This window comes from Channa argus, chromosome 3 (assembly GCF_033026475.1).
Source record: "Channa argus isolate prfri chromosome 3, Channa argus male v1.0, whole genome shotgun sequence".
Lineage (NCBI taxonomy): Eukaryota > Metazoa > Chordata > Actinopteri > Anabantiformes > Channidae > Channa > Channa argus.
In genome coordinates, this window is record NC_090199.1 from 21,686,573 (window position 1) to 21,703,756 (window position 17,184).

At 39.3% G+C, this 17,184-nt stretch overlaps 2 protein-coding genes across 6 annotated transcripts; one reads left to right on the forward strand and one right to left on the reverse strand.

Moving 5' to 3' along the window:
- Positions 1–3,224: 3,224 nt before the first annotated feature.
- rasd2b (RASD family member 2b) lies at positions 3,225–4,770 on the reverse strand. Its single transcript, XM_067497877.1, has 2 exons — positions 4,072–4,770; positions 3,225–3,909 (listed from the first exon to the last, which is right to left on the reverse strand). The coding sequence occupies exons 1-2, from the start codon at positions 4,697–4,699 to the stop codon at positions 3,365–3,367; spliced, it is 1,173 nt and encodes a 390-aa protein (XP_067353978.1). The 5' UTR covers positions 4,700–4,770; the 3' UTR covers positions 3,225–3,364.
- Positions 4,771–5,248: 478 nt separating this feature from the next.
- mycbpap (mycbp associated protein) lies at positions 5,249–16,898 on the forward strand. Of its 5 annotated transcripts, none has more exons than XM_067497871.1 (19): positions 5,249–5,459; positions 6,479–6,600; positions 6,733–6,889; positions 7,032–7,138; positions 7,255–7,426; positions 7,589–7,704; positions 7,842–7,992; positions 8,218–8,336; positions 10,236–10,354; positions 10,988–11,096; positions 11,395–11,587; positions 11,692–11,879; positions 11,994–12,140; positions 12,992–13,090; positions 13,291–13,433; positions 13,518–13,645; positions 13,726–13,871; positions 15,271–15,453; positions 15,828–16,898. In XM_067497871.1, the coding sequence occupies exons 1-19, from the start codon at positions 5,408–5,410 to the stop codon at positions 15,906–15,908; spliced, it is 2,532 nt and encodes an 843-aa protein (XP_067353972.1). In that variant the 5' UTR covers positions 5,249–5,407; the 3' UTR covers positions 15,909–16,898. The 5 variants fall into 5 exon arrangements, with proteins under 5 accessions (XP_067353972.1, XP_067353973.1, XP_067353974.1 ...); XM_067497873.1 differs by lacking the exon at positions 5,249–5,459 and adding an exon at positions 5,477–5,680; XM_067497872.1 differs by lacking the exon at positions 6,733–6,889 and having other exon boundaries at positions 7,032–7,088.
- The last annotated feature ends 286 nt before the right edge of the window (positions 16,899–17,184 follow it).

Here is a 17,184-nt window from a genome sequence, read left to right on the forward strand (position 1 = left end):
TAAACTACCTATGAAGTGTTTTCTTAGCTGTGTGATACTGTAAGGTCAAAGAGAGTGTTTTAAATAACAATCACAGCACACCTACCTATCAATAAACATGATGATAGGTCTCACTTTAAAATCACTCACTTTTGTTTCACTTCCCTTGAAAACTTTACTTATAGAGTTATTACACATCTAGCTGGCCAAACCAGTAGAGAATAACTACCAAGACGAGGAAGACATTCATCGGTGTCAGGTGTCAGTGTGTGTGTGTGTGTGTGTGTGTGTGTGTGTGTGTGTTTGTGTGTGTGTGGTTGTTCCATCACTGTCATTTCATTTGTCTGTCATCTAAATGCGTGACAAGCCACCTGCCTCCCTCCATCTTTCTCTCAGCAATATGATCTTGTTCCAGCTGCTGTGAACTAGCCTCTGATTGGATGGTTGATAAGCACGGCTCCATACAGTAGGTGTACACATGCTAACATTTCCACCTCACAGAAAGTCACAGAAAAGTCCAGAAACGAGGTGATGAGAGAAGAAGTAAATATTGTGATCCTCCAGGAGATCTGAAGACAAGGACAATGTTTACTTTCTTAAATGTATTCATTTACAAGCCTTGTTACAGATTACATCTTTACAATAAAAAATACAAAATACAAAAATTAAAAATACAAATATCTAAATCTCATTGTGTTTTGGAGCTTACAACCAGCCAGGTCTCAACCAAACAAAGCAAAGTCAGTGAAAAGGAAAGAAACCTGATTAAAGACAAAAAGAAGTAGATTTTTACCAACGTTGAACAATTGTAAAACTACAAAATGAGTATCTTCTTATCCTGCAAACTGCAGTCTCAAACCAGCTCACATGGTCTACATCAATAAAACAATAAATCTCCACTAAGTTGAGTTAAATACTGATTATTTTGGTGCATAGTTTTGTGTCTGCAACAAGATAGTGGAACAATAATGAAATGCAAAGCAATGGAGTCTGCCTCAGCCAGTTCAACAAAATGTCCACTGAAAGACAAGGCCGAATGGAACAGCATCACGTTTCAGTGGTCCACAGTTTGAAGAAAGCCTGGCTGTATCTTTCAGAGAAACAGACAGAACAACAGGAACATATGTGCCCCCTCCTCACGTGCAAACAGAGACAGGAGCATCTGTTCATAAGTGTTTGGCTTGATATGTGTGTGTGTGTGTGTGTGTGTGTGTGTGTGTGTGTGTGTGTGTGTGTGCTCATTGCTATAACAAAGAAAAAGAGTCTCTGCACGTGCAATCAAGTCATTGGGGCCACGCAGTGAAAATGGCTGCAGTTTCCTACAATGTGAATTACCCAGCACGCGACAGCACACAAACAGGGAAAGTTCTAACTCTCTGCAAAGGATGAAAACATAAATGAACTGCCATTAAACTAAGAACGATCAAACTGTTAATTAAACATTTGAATCGGCTAAATCATTCGTATAAAACATGTTTTTAGTTGGAAATGATGTTTCTTTCGCTGTCATTTTATTTGATAGTTGTACATTTCTGCATGATATTATTTGATATTTACTTCAAATTTGCTTTATTGATATGAACTTCATAACTTTGTACACGTGCATGGGGCACTAGAAAGAGCAAAACGGTGTTGTTCTTCAGCCTTTTTAAAACCAAAAAGATATAGGTCAGGTTAAAGCCTCTTAGCCTCTATATTGACTGGGTTGCATTTCCAAACCAGATGAAAGCTTTCTATTGAGGCTGTTAGCAGCCATGTGTTGCTTTGCATATTTGGGGAAATGTACACTTCAGAAACTGCAGCCAAGTGATAAGAGTCAATGTCCTAAATGCATTGGGAAAAAATTAAATCTAGAAACCAAAAGCCTGCTTTTGTTTATCTCTATCTGAAATCAGAGACACATTTTTTCAAAAGGTTCAAATTTTTAGGTTGCCTCTGCTTACATCTCTAGGACTCAAGAGCAACATGTATCAGAAACCACACTGTTCATTACTTAAATGACAAAGTAGAAGACAAGATTATGGGTCTTCTACATTTTATTAGTCATTTGGATAAAACATTTTAGTCTACGATAGCCTAGAGTTTTCTCTGCATGTTTCGTTTGTTAACAAACATTGATTTAGTATGTGGGCCCCAAATCTCTCTCATCCTCTGTCTGATAGCACAAATATTGTTCTTTCAAGCATCATGACTCACATATCCCCACCACACATCTTTACAGTGGTGCTCAATTAGAGGTACTACTCTCACGTTTTCTTTGTGTAAGACCGATACACATGGGATCTTGGTAGAGACACAATGTGTTTATCAACTTTACAGTAATGTGTGAATAGGTTTGATATTAGCACCTTTCCCACTTTAGGTGACAGTGTGCGAAGAGAATGATTAATTCATTGTACAGGGGAAGCAAGTAATTTTATTTTACTTGTAAAACATGGATAAACAGTGGGGATGATGTGAGGTCTGTATTTTTTTTTTATAAAGCCCGTGACATCTATTCAACAAAGCTCAAATTCACAGCAGTGCCCATGGAAACAAATTTATGGTGAGCGAACAACCTTCACTTAGTGCAGCACAATCCAGTTTAACTACGAGGAGATATATGTGTGTAAGATGTCTTTGTTATGAACTACAAGCTTTAAACTGTGAACAATAATTACGATGCAACTTTGCTTTCTCCCTTAATATTTTCTATAATTTCTATCATATCATGTGAATGGAGTACATGTGTTGATCTTCCCCTGTTTCACCAAGGGAGATGAGGTGTAAGCAAGAATCTATGGCCTTTTTTCCCAACAAATAAGTATGAACTGAACATTTTCATGGACAAATAACTTGTGTAAATGTGTCAAAAGGGGATGAAGGGCCCACTGAGTGGCAAGTCCATTAATATCGTTGTGTAGGATTAAAGGATATATGCCAACTGGAAATCTGGCCTTTAATCTTTAATGTGTGGGATTCAGGCAATCACGATTCAAGAATAACACACACAAACACACAGGAAGTGAAAAAAAGAGTGGGTGAGAGAAAGAGTTGCTATCTAATAGATTTCTGAATATATGTTATGTAATAGTCATACAATAATCAAATAATCAAGTTCCTGACTCAACATCCACCCACTTTCTTCTTCACAAAGTGTAGTAACACAAACACACACACACTTGATAAGCATAGATTGATTGAGAAAGGGAGATAAAGAGAGAGGTGAATAGATATCAAGTGAAGAAATACACCTGAGTGTCCTACACAGTAATATAAAGGGTTTTATTTTGAAAACATCATCCCATGTGCATATGCTGAGACAAAAACAATGGATTATATCAAACTAATATCGGCGCTCTAAACATTATGTCATTTGCTCTGTAAGACTTAATGTCATAGTCTGTCACTGAATCTGACATTTCTCCAGCGCTTTGCCGGGCTTTCTTGCCGTATGTGGTCCAATGACTTGTCGGAGGTCTGTACTAAAACTCGGCCGACGGGCAAGTGGGTAGAGGGCGCCGCAGGGATCGTCGTGTCCCGGCGCCTGGCTTCCCCTCCCCGCCCCACGGTCCGTCCGCATGGCTTGGTACGAACGAAGCGAGACTTTGCGATGCTGAGACGGACCAGTTTCAGTCGGAAGCCCGCCACGCTTTGCCAAAGTCTCAAAGACTTTATCTAGACTAGTGCTGTCCTTTGCAGACGTTTCGAAATAGGCACAGTCATCACCGAGGGCTTGGAGCACCTCTGTCTTAGATATTTTTCTCTCAGACTCCAGTAGGTCCACCTTGTTAGCGCAGACCAAGAGGGGAACCCGCGGCGGTGCGCACTGCTCCTGCACTGATGCTTTGGAGAGCTTGGATTTAGCAGCTAGAATCTCTGTTCGCAGGGCGCACACCTCTTCGAAAGAGCTTCGGTCATCTAGGCTGAATACTAGAAGAAAAATGTCTCCTGCAAAAATGTTCAAATGTGAAAAATACGATTAATATCATCTTATGGTCGCTGTTGTATGCATTACCATGCAGTCTTCAAAAGAGGGAACGCATGCACCTTTATCAATAAAAGGTATTTAAGTTTTTGCTGAATAGAAATCATGACTGAGCCAATACGCACCAGTAAGGATAGACAGACGCCGCTTGGCTGGAAAGTCTCTTTCCCTGGACGCGTCAAGGATGTCGATTTGGTAGCTCTCCCCGCGGATACGAAACAGCTTCCTGAGAAAGTCCTCCGAAGTTGGATTATACTCTTCCACAAATTCGTCCCGAAGATATCGTCTTAGGATGGAGGTCTTGCCAACTCGTGGCGCTCCAAGAACCACAATGCGCTTACAGTTCTGCGGCTTGGTGGAACAAAGGGGCTCTTGCCGGTGCTCCCGACCAACTTGGAGATGCCGTGCTTGGCCATGGAGTACCAGAGCTGCCAGCTGATCCAGTGGGGATCTTTTATAGGCGTGGTTGCCGTTGGCTGTGCACAGTTGCCTTACTGTTGGCCCTGAGCGTGTCTTCTTTTCCTGTTTCCACTGGGAAGTGGCCACTTTAAGCATCCCCAAGCCTACTTTAATCCCCGATGAACTCAGGTGCTGCGATGCGTTTTTGTAAGCCAGTAAGACTTTAGAGGACCCAGCGCACTGCCCGTCCATGTTACCATGAAACTGGGGAGCCTCTATTGTGGAGCAGCTGAGCTTGTGCGGAACCGGAACGGATGTGGTCTGTGCAGCGGTCGAGATGCTGCCCATTTCCATCGTGCGCGCAGCAAATCTAATGTTTTATGAGGGGGCTCTTTGGCGCGTCGACTGCTGTCAGTTGCCTTTATATAGGCTATCCTCAACCCCGTGGCTCATCCGCGTCATGCAGATTGACAGAGGGGGTTGTTGTGTTCCTCAAGAGAACACCGTGTTTGGAAAAAAGACAATGTAGGCTATACAACTGAGCACGTATTACATGATTTCTCCTTCTTATGACACTTGTTAGATGTTTTAATGTGTGCAAAACGCGTTATACAGAGCGTATAAAAGCCTAAAATGAACATCCACAAATATACAATATTACAACAACAACACTAATAATAATTATTAGTGTAATATAATATGTAATAACTATTTTTCCATCGTCACTGGTGCGTATATGCTCAGTCATGATATATGGTCAGCAAAAACTTAAATAGCTTTTTAGCTTTAATAATAATAATAATAATAATAATAATAATAATAATAATAATAATAATAATAATAATAATAATAATAATAAATAGTTAATATTATTAACTGATAGGCTTGTGAACTTACCTGAACTTCATTGTTCCCCAAGGAGAAGAAAAGCAAAAAAAGGAAAGAAAAGGATTAAGGTTTTAGGAGGAGTCCGTTTCCATGGTTACGACGAAAGTGAACACAGCACTACCTTTGAGCAGGACTGCTAACTGTTAGCTTAAGTTACGTCCATCAAACGGTCAAATGCGTCGCGGCATTTCAACGAAGAAGGAGTTGCGGTCGCTTAGTGGAACAGGTCAGCTACATCATCATCTACATCTTACATCTCTCTATGTTCTCTTCTCTTCACTTCCTGTGCAGTTGTTGGCTAATGCTAATGCTAAGAGCTTGGCTAGACCCTCCCTAGCGTTACCTGTTTAAGGAGCTTCACTGATGACTATGGATAAGTCTACTCTATCCCTGCATGTGGAGACTACTATGAAACGTAACATCTTGGGTGAAGTACTACCAGTAAAAGTATGCTATTAGCTTATAATTGTTTATACAGTAGTCTTTATATCACAAATGTTGCAAATATTAGGTAAACAAGCTCTGTATAGCATTAGTGGAGTAAAGTGCACATTTCCCACTTACATGTTGGGGAGCAGAAGTATTAAATAGCATAAAATAAAAACATTCAAATAAAGTACAAATATCTCAAAAATGCAGGTAAATACAATAATCACTTTCACTTAGTTACATGTCAGTTGTTATATTGAATTTGCAATAAATCTTTGGTAATCTGATGTGGCGAAACACAAAATCTGACTTTACGAAGGCGTAGGTCAGTATTATCAGCTTTTCATTTGCAGAGACATAAAATTGATGTAGCATGTTTCTTGCCGCAAGTGCCAAGGCCTCCAGCAAAGCAAAGCAATTACCTTTAAAACTTCACTGATTCTGTGAAAGTAAGCACAGGAACGGAAGCAATACACAAAAGCCAAAGACCAGCCAATTGTTGTTGTGGCCATGGAAACAATAATCAGTTGCATAAAGACAAATTAACAGAATTGCATAACCATACCAGCGTTCTCTTTGTCTCTGCATTTGTATATGTGTGTAAGCACTTATGTAGCTACTTTGGGCACAGCGAAGTAGAATTTCTTTTCAATTTTGATGGTATAACCGGTGTATTAATATAAAGCACTAACCATTCATTATATTTTCTATGTAATGATTTGATGTTTTTTAAACATCAAAATAACCAGTTTCACCTAAAATAAAAGTACTAAAGCACACATACAGTATTCATTGTTTTCTTTTTCTCTTCTCCAGAGCAAAAGAAGCAAACAACGTCAGAGGAGTTGTTCAACTTGGACGATGACCACCTCAAGAACTCTACTCTTAAAGGCGGGAGTATCCAGGCTCTGGCCAATCACCCAAAGGATCTCAATAAAGTAAACATACTTTATCCGCATGCAGTATTTAACATTAGTTTAAAAGAATTCTGTTCCCATATCACAATATATATGGTATTACACGACATTATAACAGTTGTATGAAAAAATGAGTAATAATTATCACTGCAGCTCCATTTACCAAAGCCACCAAAGGCCCATCACAAACCAGTGCATATGGCACGTGTGGGTAAGACAAAGTTAGCTGATGGCGATGGAAATGCTGTGCGAGGAACTGTGGCTCCTCCAGTCAAACAAAATCTCAACTCTTCACCCCTGAATTATGCAGGTCAATTGTATTCCCTTACCATTATAGAAAAAATCATTCAGTATTTGGATAATTGCTGTGACTAAAAGAGATAATATCGTAGTGGTAATATGCATAATTAAGGCTAACAGTCTTGTTTTATTTTCATCCCTATACTTTCCAGGACCTGAAGGCATTCGATTTGATGACAACGGAATGGTTCTGCCACACAGCATCCTGGGTACTTTAGAAGATTTCAGAAATTATCTGGAGGCAAAAGGGGAGACAGATGTAAATTCAGAACACATTTTATTGGCTTATAGGCTGTAAACTAACACATGTACTGTGGACGCTGATTTTGCTTTATAGTCACCTTTGGCTTTTTCTATCTCACTGCGATCTTCTAGTTGGCAAAACGAATACCAGAGTCCCAGAGAGACACTGCATCTGACGTTCCAGGGAGGCATCGCTCTGATATTATAGAGAAGCCCTCAGATCAAAGGAGCATCCAGAGGAATGCTCTGCAGCATTGGTATACACATATGAGGGAGCGCAGACGGCAGCAGGGCTTCTTATCTGGTGATTAGAAATAGAGTGCAACAACATGAATACAGAAAAACATCAAATTTGCATCATTATACCAGTCTTTGCCTTTATTGTGGCTTTCAGCAAAAAAAAAGTCTGAATTTATGTCTTTTCTGTGTCTATCCCTTTACCTTATGTTTTTGACAACTCATAAAGACTTGCTTGACAGACCAGTGGAAAACCTACTGATGAACAAAGCTTACTATTTCAGAGAAACTCAGGAGTGGAGGGAATATCTAAACCAGGTCATGCCACTCATCTACTCTGGATATGTAAGACAAATGTTTGTTTTCTCCAGTGTACCATATCAGCTATCAAGGACGCTCATATCTTTTATATTTGTCCATCACCTATCTAACTATCTCACCATTTTCCTTCACTAATGCGGGTCCGTGCTTGTATGCCTCAGGGCTACCGTGTGGGCAGTGAGTTTTGGAGTCTCCCCCAGCACTATGGCGATGAAATGAGTGGTATCACAGCCACTCTGACTCAGACAGAGCAGGGTAGAAGAAAGGCTGTTACGTATGTGGGACAACCAAGCAGCATACAGCAGGAATCAGGTGGACACAGACACCTACACTTTATTCCAGCTCATTCTTTCAGCCTTGTTGACAGTGATCCTCTTTTTGAAAGGGTTCCTTCAAAAAGGAAGCGACTGAATGAATCCTGGCACTTGATTAAGAGAAATTGACCTTAAGAGACACCAGCAAACTTACATACATGAACACATTGTCTTTATAAAGCTGACTGTATGTTATGTTTTTGAAAATTGTTCTATCTTCTAGGATTCATTTGTCCTGAGAATCTGATTTCAGGTTCTCGGACTTGGGATCGTAGTGCATACCTGCAGCAACAGTGCCAGGAGCTCAGGGAAGTTCTAAATGACATGGACATGAGAAAGCCGGTAAAACAATTTGCCTTATTCATCACCTTCTAAATATCAATATAATTTTCCCGGAAGTTTCAATGTCTATGTTTTTAATTGCACAAAACATTTATTGTAAATAGTTATATATTCAACAAGAGAGCCCACAGGCCTGATTATCAAAGTAGTTCTTTCAAACTGAAGAAAACCTAAAACAAACAGGGAAGATCTGGAGCTTATTTCTTATTTTCTTTGACTTTGATTTCTGAAAAAGAACCTTTGTTCAAGATGGACACTGTCATACTGACATCTTTGGAAAGTGTAAGGGAGTGGTTCAAACTATAGCAACTGTCTTCCCATAGTTTTTAAAACGCTGGCCGGCATGCTCCTTTCCCTTTTCACCTCACCTCAAGAAGAACACAATTTCATACAAACAGCATAAATCTACATTCTGGATCTATTGTTTCAGCACAAACATTTTTATTGGACCACTCATCATCCAACCACACAACCCACTAAAGCTGCTCAACCCGTTAGGACATTCTGTCTCTTGCTGCCGAAGCTACTAGCTGCTCATAATCAGACTGCATCTTCACAAATAGCCAATGATCATCCAGCCTTGGGCACGCTGTTCTGGGTTCTATATGCAGGGAAAGAACTGCAAACAACCAGATGTTCCTGCATGTGCGCTTACACCAATGCACGTATGCATTTATGCAAACATGCATAAGCACACACATATACACGCACAAATCCACTCACATATTGTTATGATGAATTGGATTGTTCCTAAAATGTACATTTAGCATTTCTGTTGGCATACCTGCTATCATAGAGAAGGCACAGTTATGAAATCTGGAAGGTGTCCAATCATAGAGTGGCAATGTTGAGATCTGTGGAGTAACAGAGTCCAAGAAAAGATACCAAATGTGGTGTACAACTCCTTCTGCATTACAATGACTCTATCAGGAGGTGCAGGAGGTTCTGGGGTAAACACAAATGTGCACTGCCAGTTCTCATTTAATCCTATTAACAGCCTAAGTAACATGGACTGATTAAGGGAAGTTTTATTCAAATTACCTAGCACCCTGCTCCCTCACTCTTTCTTTTACACACACATCCCACTGATGTGAGAGAAAACAGTGGTGGAGTGTGCTGTTGTGTTGGTTGTCTAATGTGATGCTGAGGTGATTTGAGGTCTGAAGAACCTTCTGACAAACACACAGACAAAGACAGATTGTCCTGTCAGCCACAGACTACCCTGTGGCTTTGTGACATACATAGAAAGATAGAGGGAGATGTGTTGATGACAGGGAGGAATTGTTAAGCAAGAAAAAGGAGAAAGGAGAGTAGGTGGTAAAAAATGAAGAGAGAAGGTAGTGAAAAAAAAGCCCACAAAACATGACACAGTAAACACGTAGATGCAATTTTGAATCTATGTGTTGAATATGAGTTATGTGTATTCATGTCTGTTTATTTTTTACTTTTACTAGTACTTTTACTAGTACCAGTACTAGTACCCCTTAGTTAGTCACATTGTTTCTGATGTATCTAACTAATGAACAAAGCTCATGACAGTGGTGTAATATTGTCAGGGAGGTTAAGCAACTAAAATAAAGAAGAGAAATTAATGTACAAGTATTACTTAAGCAGTAGAGTTGGAGAAGGTTGAAGGTTAGTGCACACCTTTAATTTTGCCATGGAAAACTGGAGAGTATGTTACATAACACCTTGTACTCTTATACTGAAGGTTTGATTAGACATCTAATTTTGTCCGTTCTGGCTGTACTCTCTGGATCCAAGAGGACAGGACATCCATTGATTTGTTTCAGAAAGGAAGTTGGGTAATACTTTTCAACAGCAGGACCCCAAATGTAGAATGGACATTGAAACCTGACCTCCTTCAAAAAGTACTACTCAGTGTCACTTTGATTTCAGGACATCAATGGACTGGAGGTGATTGGCTCTAGCAAGCCATTTACTTTTGTTACAGTGTGCCAAAGTCCCTCACTGGAGAAGGAGGAAGAGCAGCACAAGGAGATGAAAACAGAAAATCTGTAAGAACCTGTATATTATCCCCTTGGATTTATTGCATATTTCCCAGACATACTGAGCAAAGTCCACCTTTTCAGATAAGGCACACTTGATTAATATTTGGTCCAAACAAAACACAGGCACATTGATAATTAATTAATATTTTTGTATACCACATCACATTTACCAGGTATTTGGTTTGGATAATATTCAATTGTTGCTAAACATTCATTTAAACTTATTTGTTAGACAGCGAAATCTCCACCATTTAATGAAACCTCGACTGTTTTATTTCGTGTTTTTTCTGTTATTTGTTTTAATTTACATGTCGCTTAAGGCCTCACCGTTAGTCACATAGTCTAAACTTATGATGTCATTAAACTTGACCTCAGTTACCACTGCTTTTTAAACTACTCATTATCCATTCAAGGGCAGCTAATTAGTGCTAAGCAGGAAAATCTGAAGTTGCACAAGTAGCTTTTGAATGCAGCATCTCATGGTTAGACCATCTCATTTAGGAAGGTGTCAAAGGCTCAGACTGGTTCTCAGATTGTGGGCCCTGAAGGAACAAACTAAAAAATTGAGATGCAGATGCATGACTAACTCATGATTAACTCATAGATGCTGTGTTATTATCATGATGTTGTCTTCCACAGTGATCCCCTGGCACAGTATGAAGATGTTGTTTCAGATGCTTTGCTCATTCCGGCGTTGAGATTCTGTGGTCAGCTTGCCAAATGGACTGGAAACTTTCCGTCGAACCAGGTACAAAATGGCTCTGGCACGGCAGGTTGGGCATAATATACATTTTCAGCTCAAACAGCTTAAGGCCTTTTGTTAGACACTATTTGTAATTTTCCATGCTTTTTCCCTCCATGCTTTCATTTTCCTGTTTTACCAAACAATACCATGAATAATTTCACATTAACAGTCCCAGCAGCCTTTTCTTTATGTGTAAATTTGATTGTGTAAAAACTCTGGATGTTTTGTATTTTGTTACACACACATCTGGATCTGTAATGTCCTGTGCTTCAAATGACATCCTTCAACTCTCACTGCTTAGGGAGATGTGGGAATTAATGCCACAATAATCTTTGAGGCCCCAACTGGAGACAGAGCCTCATCCCACCTTGAGCTACAAAATGAGGGCAGCACAGCCATCTTCTACAGCTGGCAGCAGCTTCCAGTGCCAAACAGCTTTCCTAATCTGCATTCACAAACAAAGAGTCTCCACTTTTACTTCAACTCCTCCTCTGGTACACACACAAAGAAAATCAGACACCTGTGTCGCTGGTTTTACAGCACAAACTGTTCGTCCCTGCATAAGCTGACTTTCCATTTTGCTCCCCCTCCCATCCAGATGTGATCCTTCCAGGTGAAACCCAAAAAGTGGAGTTTATATTTAAGTCAGAGGAGCCAGGTATCACAACTGAGATATGGCAGCTCAACACCCACCCTGTGTTGCTGCAAGGAGCACCAATGCAGGTCACTTTGAAGGGAGTGGCTCTGTACCAGGACAAAACTGCAGATCAGAGGCTTTTCGTAGAGGTGGTCTACAAGTAAAATGTCTAAATATGTTTTGAGACAGGAACACATCTGGAGACATGGAAGTAAGGCTTCCACTAACAAAAAAACAATTTTTTTTTGTTTCTGCATGAACAGACAAAGCTGGAAAAAGTAGTGACAGTAAAAATGTGTCGGGCAATAGTACATGAGGTGCTGCAGGGTGTCCATACGCCAGAGAGACCCAGCACTCCTGTGGAGCTCTACATAACCAAGGAAGAAGAGTTTGTAAGTCAAAACCCGAAGGTAAATCTGGCAGAGGGAGGCAGTTTTCTTAAAGCACCTTATACTTTTATTGGTTATCAATGATGGGATTGGGTTTGTTTATTTATTAAATTATTATTTGTACACACTTGGACCTCAGTAGTGCCAACAGTGAAGGATTGGGTGTGATGTCTAATGGTTGCATTTCCATTATTCCATATGTAGTTTGTAATATTGGTTGTACATCAGGGTGGCTCGATTTCATCTACCGCTGATGTAGAACACAGTTCTGATTTTATTCATGTTCATTTGAGTCAGAATCTTAGTCACATGTTTAGTGTGAGATTGACCATTAATGGCTCCATTTATTTATCCATTTGGGAGTCCAGCTCCCAAACCTGGACTTTATGTAAGTCCCTATTCACTAAACACATCGTAATTATATTATTGCCATCAAAATATACTGGGGGCTCAATACCTTATAATAGAACTTAAATGCTGCTGTAACACTGAACTGAAGAGATGTCGCCATGGCAGTGGGTTAAATGAATGGCTCATTAGATTGCTTTCTAGTGCATATATGGCAAGTCTCCTAAGCTAGTTCCAAATAGACATAGGAAAGAATGACTGGAAACTCCACTAAAAAGTGTAGCCAGACATTAAACTTGAAGTACCTTGTGTTACTGATATGTGTAACTGATATAAATTGCAGACCTTTTCTCATAGAGTCACATATGTCATTATTAGGATTATTTTTTCCATTTCATGTGATCACATCACAACAAACGATGGCACAGATTGTATCTGGAAACAGAATAACCATCAGTGGTTATTGTCATCCTTGATTGTCAGCATTAATTTCAGTAAATGTACAGCTCCGCAAATTGTTTCAGTTGCAATACTTTGATGAGCCAGTGGAGGATCTAACGAGATTGTGGCAAGAAGCGAATCCAGGATGCACCTGGGATCTCTCTGTTGATACACTACAAAAGGTAACATTACAGTACTGTATGTAGTGATCATTACTCTTTCTCAATACATCAACAGTACACATATAGTACTAGTACATTTAGTGATTAAAGGTTAGGGTCTCAGTAGGCTCAGGGTGCAGAGTTCACCTTTTCTGTACATGTTCATATAGAGATGATGTATGAAAAAAACTTTTTTCCTCTCTTTTAAAACCATACATTAGGTTCTGTTGTCTCTGCCGGAGCAAGAGTCAATTCAGAACACCATCACCAGAGAAAAGAGCCTGAGTCAACTCAACTCCCTGGTTCTGCAGTTATCTGAAACTTTTGAAGTGAAACATGTCCACCTAACAGTATCAACTATTGGGTGAGGCATCAAAAAACAAGTCATTTACCTCTTTTTCTGTTATATAAATGCTGTGGTTATGATTGTGTGTGGTGCCCCCTGCAGGCAGCAGCTGTGGAGGAAACTGCTGGACACCATGGATGCTGAGGCCATGTGGTTGAGAAACCTGCTAGACCTCCCAGGGAGAGAAACATGGATTGATAAGAAGGATGAATGCTTTATCTCTGACACTGGTGAGACTCACTTTCACTCAGACATGTAATCGATTAGTGAGGATATTGATGCTACTCACAACTATGTGGTTACATTACAGATTTGACAGATACTTTAAATATAGATGAGAAAAGTGAGAGAAAAGGAGTAACACCTGCTACACCTGAAAGGAGAGGGATAAAATCTACATTAAAGGACAACAACAAAGGAGAATCCAAGTTAGCAACAACAGAAAAATCAGTGGAGGTAAGAACTGTAATTGAGAGAAACAAATGCAAAAGAAATGCAGAATAAAAAAGTGATTTGCCACAAGATGGCAGCACATTCAAATATGTTATATATGTGAGCACGAATGAAAAATCACATTGTTTCAATACATACATTTTTTTTATTACTGTACATGAGGCATCACTTAAATCCAAACTTAAGTCATTTCATTGTTCATTTATCTGGCCACATGTTCCAGCACACAGTCTTTTGCTGACCACAGAAACCTACAGAGACGGTCTAATTACTAGCATTTTCATATTTGGTTGTACTGTGGTTTTAAAAACTCCATAAGAGGGTAAAAAAACTTTTTTTATCCACAGACATCCCGCCTCTCAAGTGTCTTCCTAGTAACCGCAAATTAGAAACAATACCAGATATTCCCTCTTGTTCTTTCTTGTTGTAAGCTGATCTCTCAAATGCCTTTGTGTGTTTACTTTATGTTGAGAAAATATTGAGGTCAGGTTGTTAACTCATGTGTCATGTTTAGGAAGCACCCAGAGGCCTAATGTAGTTAAATACAGGACAGTAAAATTACATTTGGATTAAAGTCTGACACGACATCTCAAGTATATACAGACCCTTCATTGTTATGTGCTAGTTTCTCTAAATGACTCCTTAAATGTGCTTGGTTCTGTTCTCCAGATTAGTGGATTTGTAGTATTTAAACAGCCATTACTCAGGCAGTCCCCCCACTAAATGAAGGAGACAAAATTTAGAGGCCAATGTAGTAGCTAATCAGTACAATATAGTAGCATCTTTACTGGTTTGGTGAGATAACAAGTAAACCATTACCATTTAGTACCCATTCATTGCTTTCCATTACCACAAATTATTCTAATGAGGTGTTCTAATAGAGCTGATGAGCTAAGCTCCACATAAATCTGGCCTGGAACCAGTTAGCACTCCTGTCCAAAGGTGATGCCTCCATTGTCAGCCATCAAGAAACTGATGGTGTCTTAAAATATGAAACAGATTAAAGACCCTGTCTTGCCAGTATGACTGTATGTTTTGCTAAGTGATTTTCTCCTCTGTGTGACTGTTGAGTCATAGGTGAGGTACAGCCTATTAATCACAGGTACCATGGTAACAGTATATTGTGAGAAAATGTGCACCGGCTCTCTGACTGTGTGCCAAGGGTATAAAGTAATAGCACCTAGATCTGATCCGTCTGTGGTATACATATAGCTATATACATGGCATCCAATAAATTGCATGCCATAAATTTAGTAGACAGAAGTAGTTTTACACGATGTGGGATCTACACCACACTTTACACCAGCAGTATTTAGTAAAAACTCTACACCTGTAAATACGAACAATAATCTCTCATATGCGCCATCAAACATCTGTCCATCTGTTCATCTTTTAAACATAGGAGAGCAAAAAGAAGGGGAAAAAAAAGGAGGATGTGGGTAAAGGAAAAGCAAAGGAAAGGCAAGGGAAGGAGTCCGCCTCGCTGAGTGATACCCATCCAGATCTCATCATTCAACAATCTCCCAAGGACCAAAATTTAGAGCCAGCGGTGATAAACATTTACACAAGGCTTCTCCACAAAAAGGCAAGTCACTGAGTTATCTTTCCATACGGTCTTTATTTTAATAGGACATGCTACTGATTTTATACACTATGTTCAGTTTACTCGGAGAACAGCTAGAGAATGTGTTATCTGGATCTGGAGTTTTCCAAGGTGCTTTACAAACCTGAGGTTTAGGGTTTGAATGAAGTGAGCATTTGGGCGGCAGAAAGGGAATTTGACCAAAACCCAGAATTAACAGTTAGCACTGTATATCTTAGCCTCTGCTGTTTCAATAAAGACAATCTGAATTAAACTTCAATCTGAGTTGAATATGTGGGAAATATAGGATACTGTATTTCGGGACCCTTTAAGGTATTTCAAAACCCTGTGTAGAAATCTGTTTATCTATCTGGCAGGTCTATGCTCTGATGGAAGACCTGGTGGACACACTGTGTGATCTGATGGATGAGGGATATAAGCAGGACACACACTATTAACACACAGGGACTCAACACCCCAAGCCACCGGGGGGCCCCAAAGCGGCATGTTCAGCCTCATCTGAGGAGAATTAAATTTACCTGTCTTCATCTGCAGCTCTGTCGTGGGTTTGTTGAATCCATTATATGCCTAAAAATAAGATTCAGATTGTAGCAGGGATAGCGTGTCATTGTCCAGTGGAGGTTTTCTCAGATAACATTACTTTAGGATTCACTTTTTTAAGTTTTGTTTGGTTTTTGTAGGCCTCTAATTAGGGACTAATAAATATTAGGCAAATTGTGGATTATTTTGGACTATTGTGGCAGTGCATCATTGCTAACTCTACTGAGTTAGGTGCAGTATCCCTCTTTGCCACATTTATTAGAATATTTATTGTGACAATACAGTTGGTTATTTGAACATTCCTGCCACTGTTAGGCTTTTGATATAATACTTTGTTTTATTCAAATTAACCATAATATTATAAACTTAAAGTAAGTGTAATGTAAACTATATATGACTATTAGTTCTGCCCACTAAAAAAATATATAGGTGAAGTCCAAGAGTATGATGTTAAATACACTGATCACTAAGTAGTTTGGTTATGTTATACAGTTTTATGTTTCCTTTTAAAATACAGCATTAGCATTATATTTGGTTGGTTTGTTTTCATTGTTGCCTTAGATGCTGGTTTATTGTATTTTTGTTCCAGGCAACATGTTGATTTCTTAATATCCTGTGCAATGGCCAAACAAACAGCGATGGATTCAAAATGGTTCTGAACTCCAATATTAGTTTTATTCTTACAAGTTTTTTTGTTTTTATTGTTTGCACATTGAAATGGATGCTGGCTCATTGTGTTTTTTACTGTAACTAATAGCATAATTTAGTCTCTGTTGATCTTTGGCTTGGCCCACGTTATGTATTCATGTATATTGTTTTGGGTTGTGTTGCTTGAGTTGTATTCTCGCTTTTCAGAATTAAAAGTAAACATTTTTAAAAACTCTTAATATCTGTTTTGTTTATAGATGTATAGAGGATTGGATTTCCTTGTATTATAATATCTTATCGGTTTAACTGGCTTGAGTGGCTCAACTTAAGATGTTTAATTTTAATATGAGAGGTTTTCATTACTGTAGCCTGTTTTGCTGTAACGGACTGTGGCATCTCCGTGGATCCTCTAAAGGGTCAGGACTCTCTTCATCGTAGTTTAACAAACTAGGGACCCCCAAACATAATCGGGCCCCCACAAAGCTAGAAACTTCCCTTCCCAGCACACAGGGAGTCGCAGTCTTT

Bases quoted from the DNA above. Each gene is read 5' to 3' on its own strand.
- rasd2b (XM_067497877.1), bottom strand. From the start codon at position 4,699: ATGGAAATGGGCAGCATCTCGACCGCTGCACAGACCACATCCGTTCCG. The intron at 3,910-4,071 runs GTGCGTATTGGC...ACATTTTTGCAG, and splicing joins GCGTCTGTCTATCCTTACTG to GAGACATTTTTCTTCTAGTA.
- mycbpap (XM_067497871.1), top strand. From the start codon at position 5,408: ATGCGTCGCGGCATTTCAACGAAGAAGGAGTTGCGGTCGCTTAGTGGA. The intron at 6,601-6,732 runs GTAAACATACTT...TTATCACTGCAG, and splicing joins ACCCAAAGGATCTCAATAAA to CTCCATTTACCAAAGCCACC. The intron at 11,097-11,394 runs GTACAAAATGGC...CTCACTGCTTAG, and splicing joins GAAACTTTCCGTCGAACCAG to GGAGATGTGGGAATTAATGC.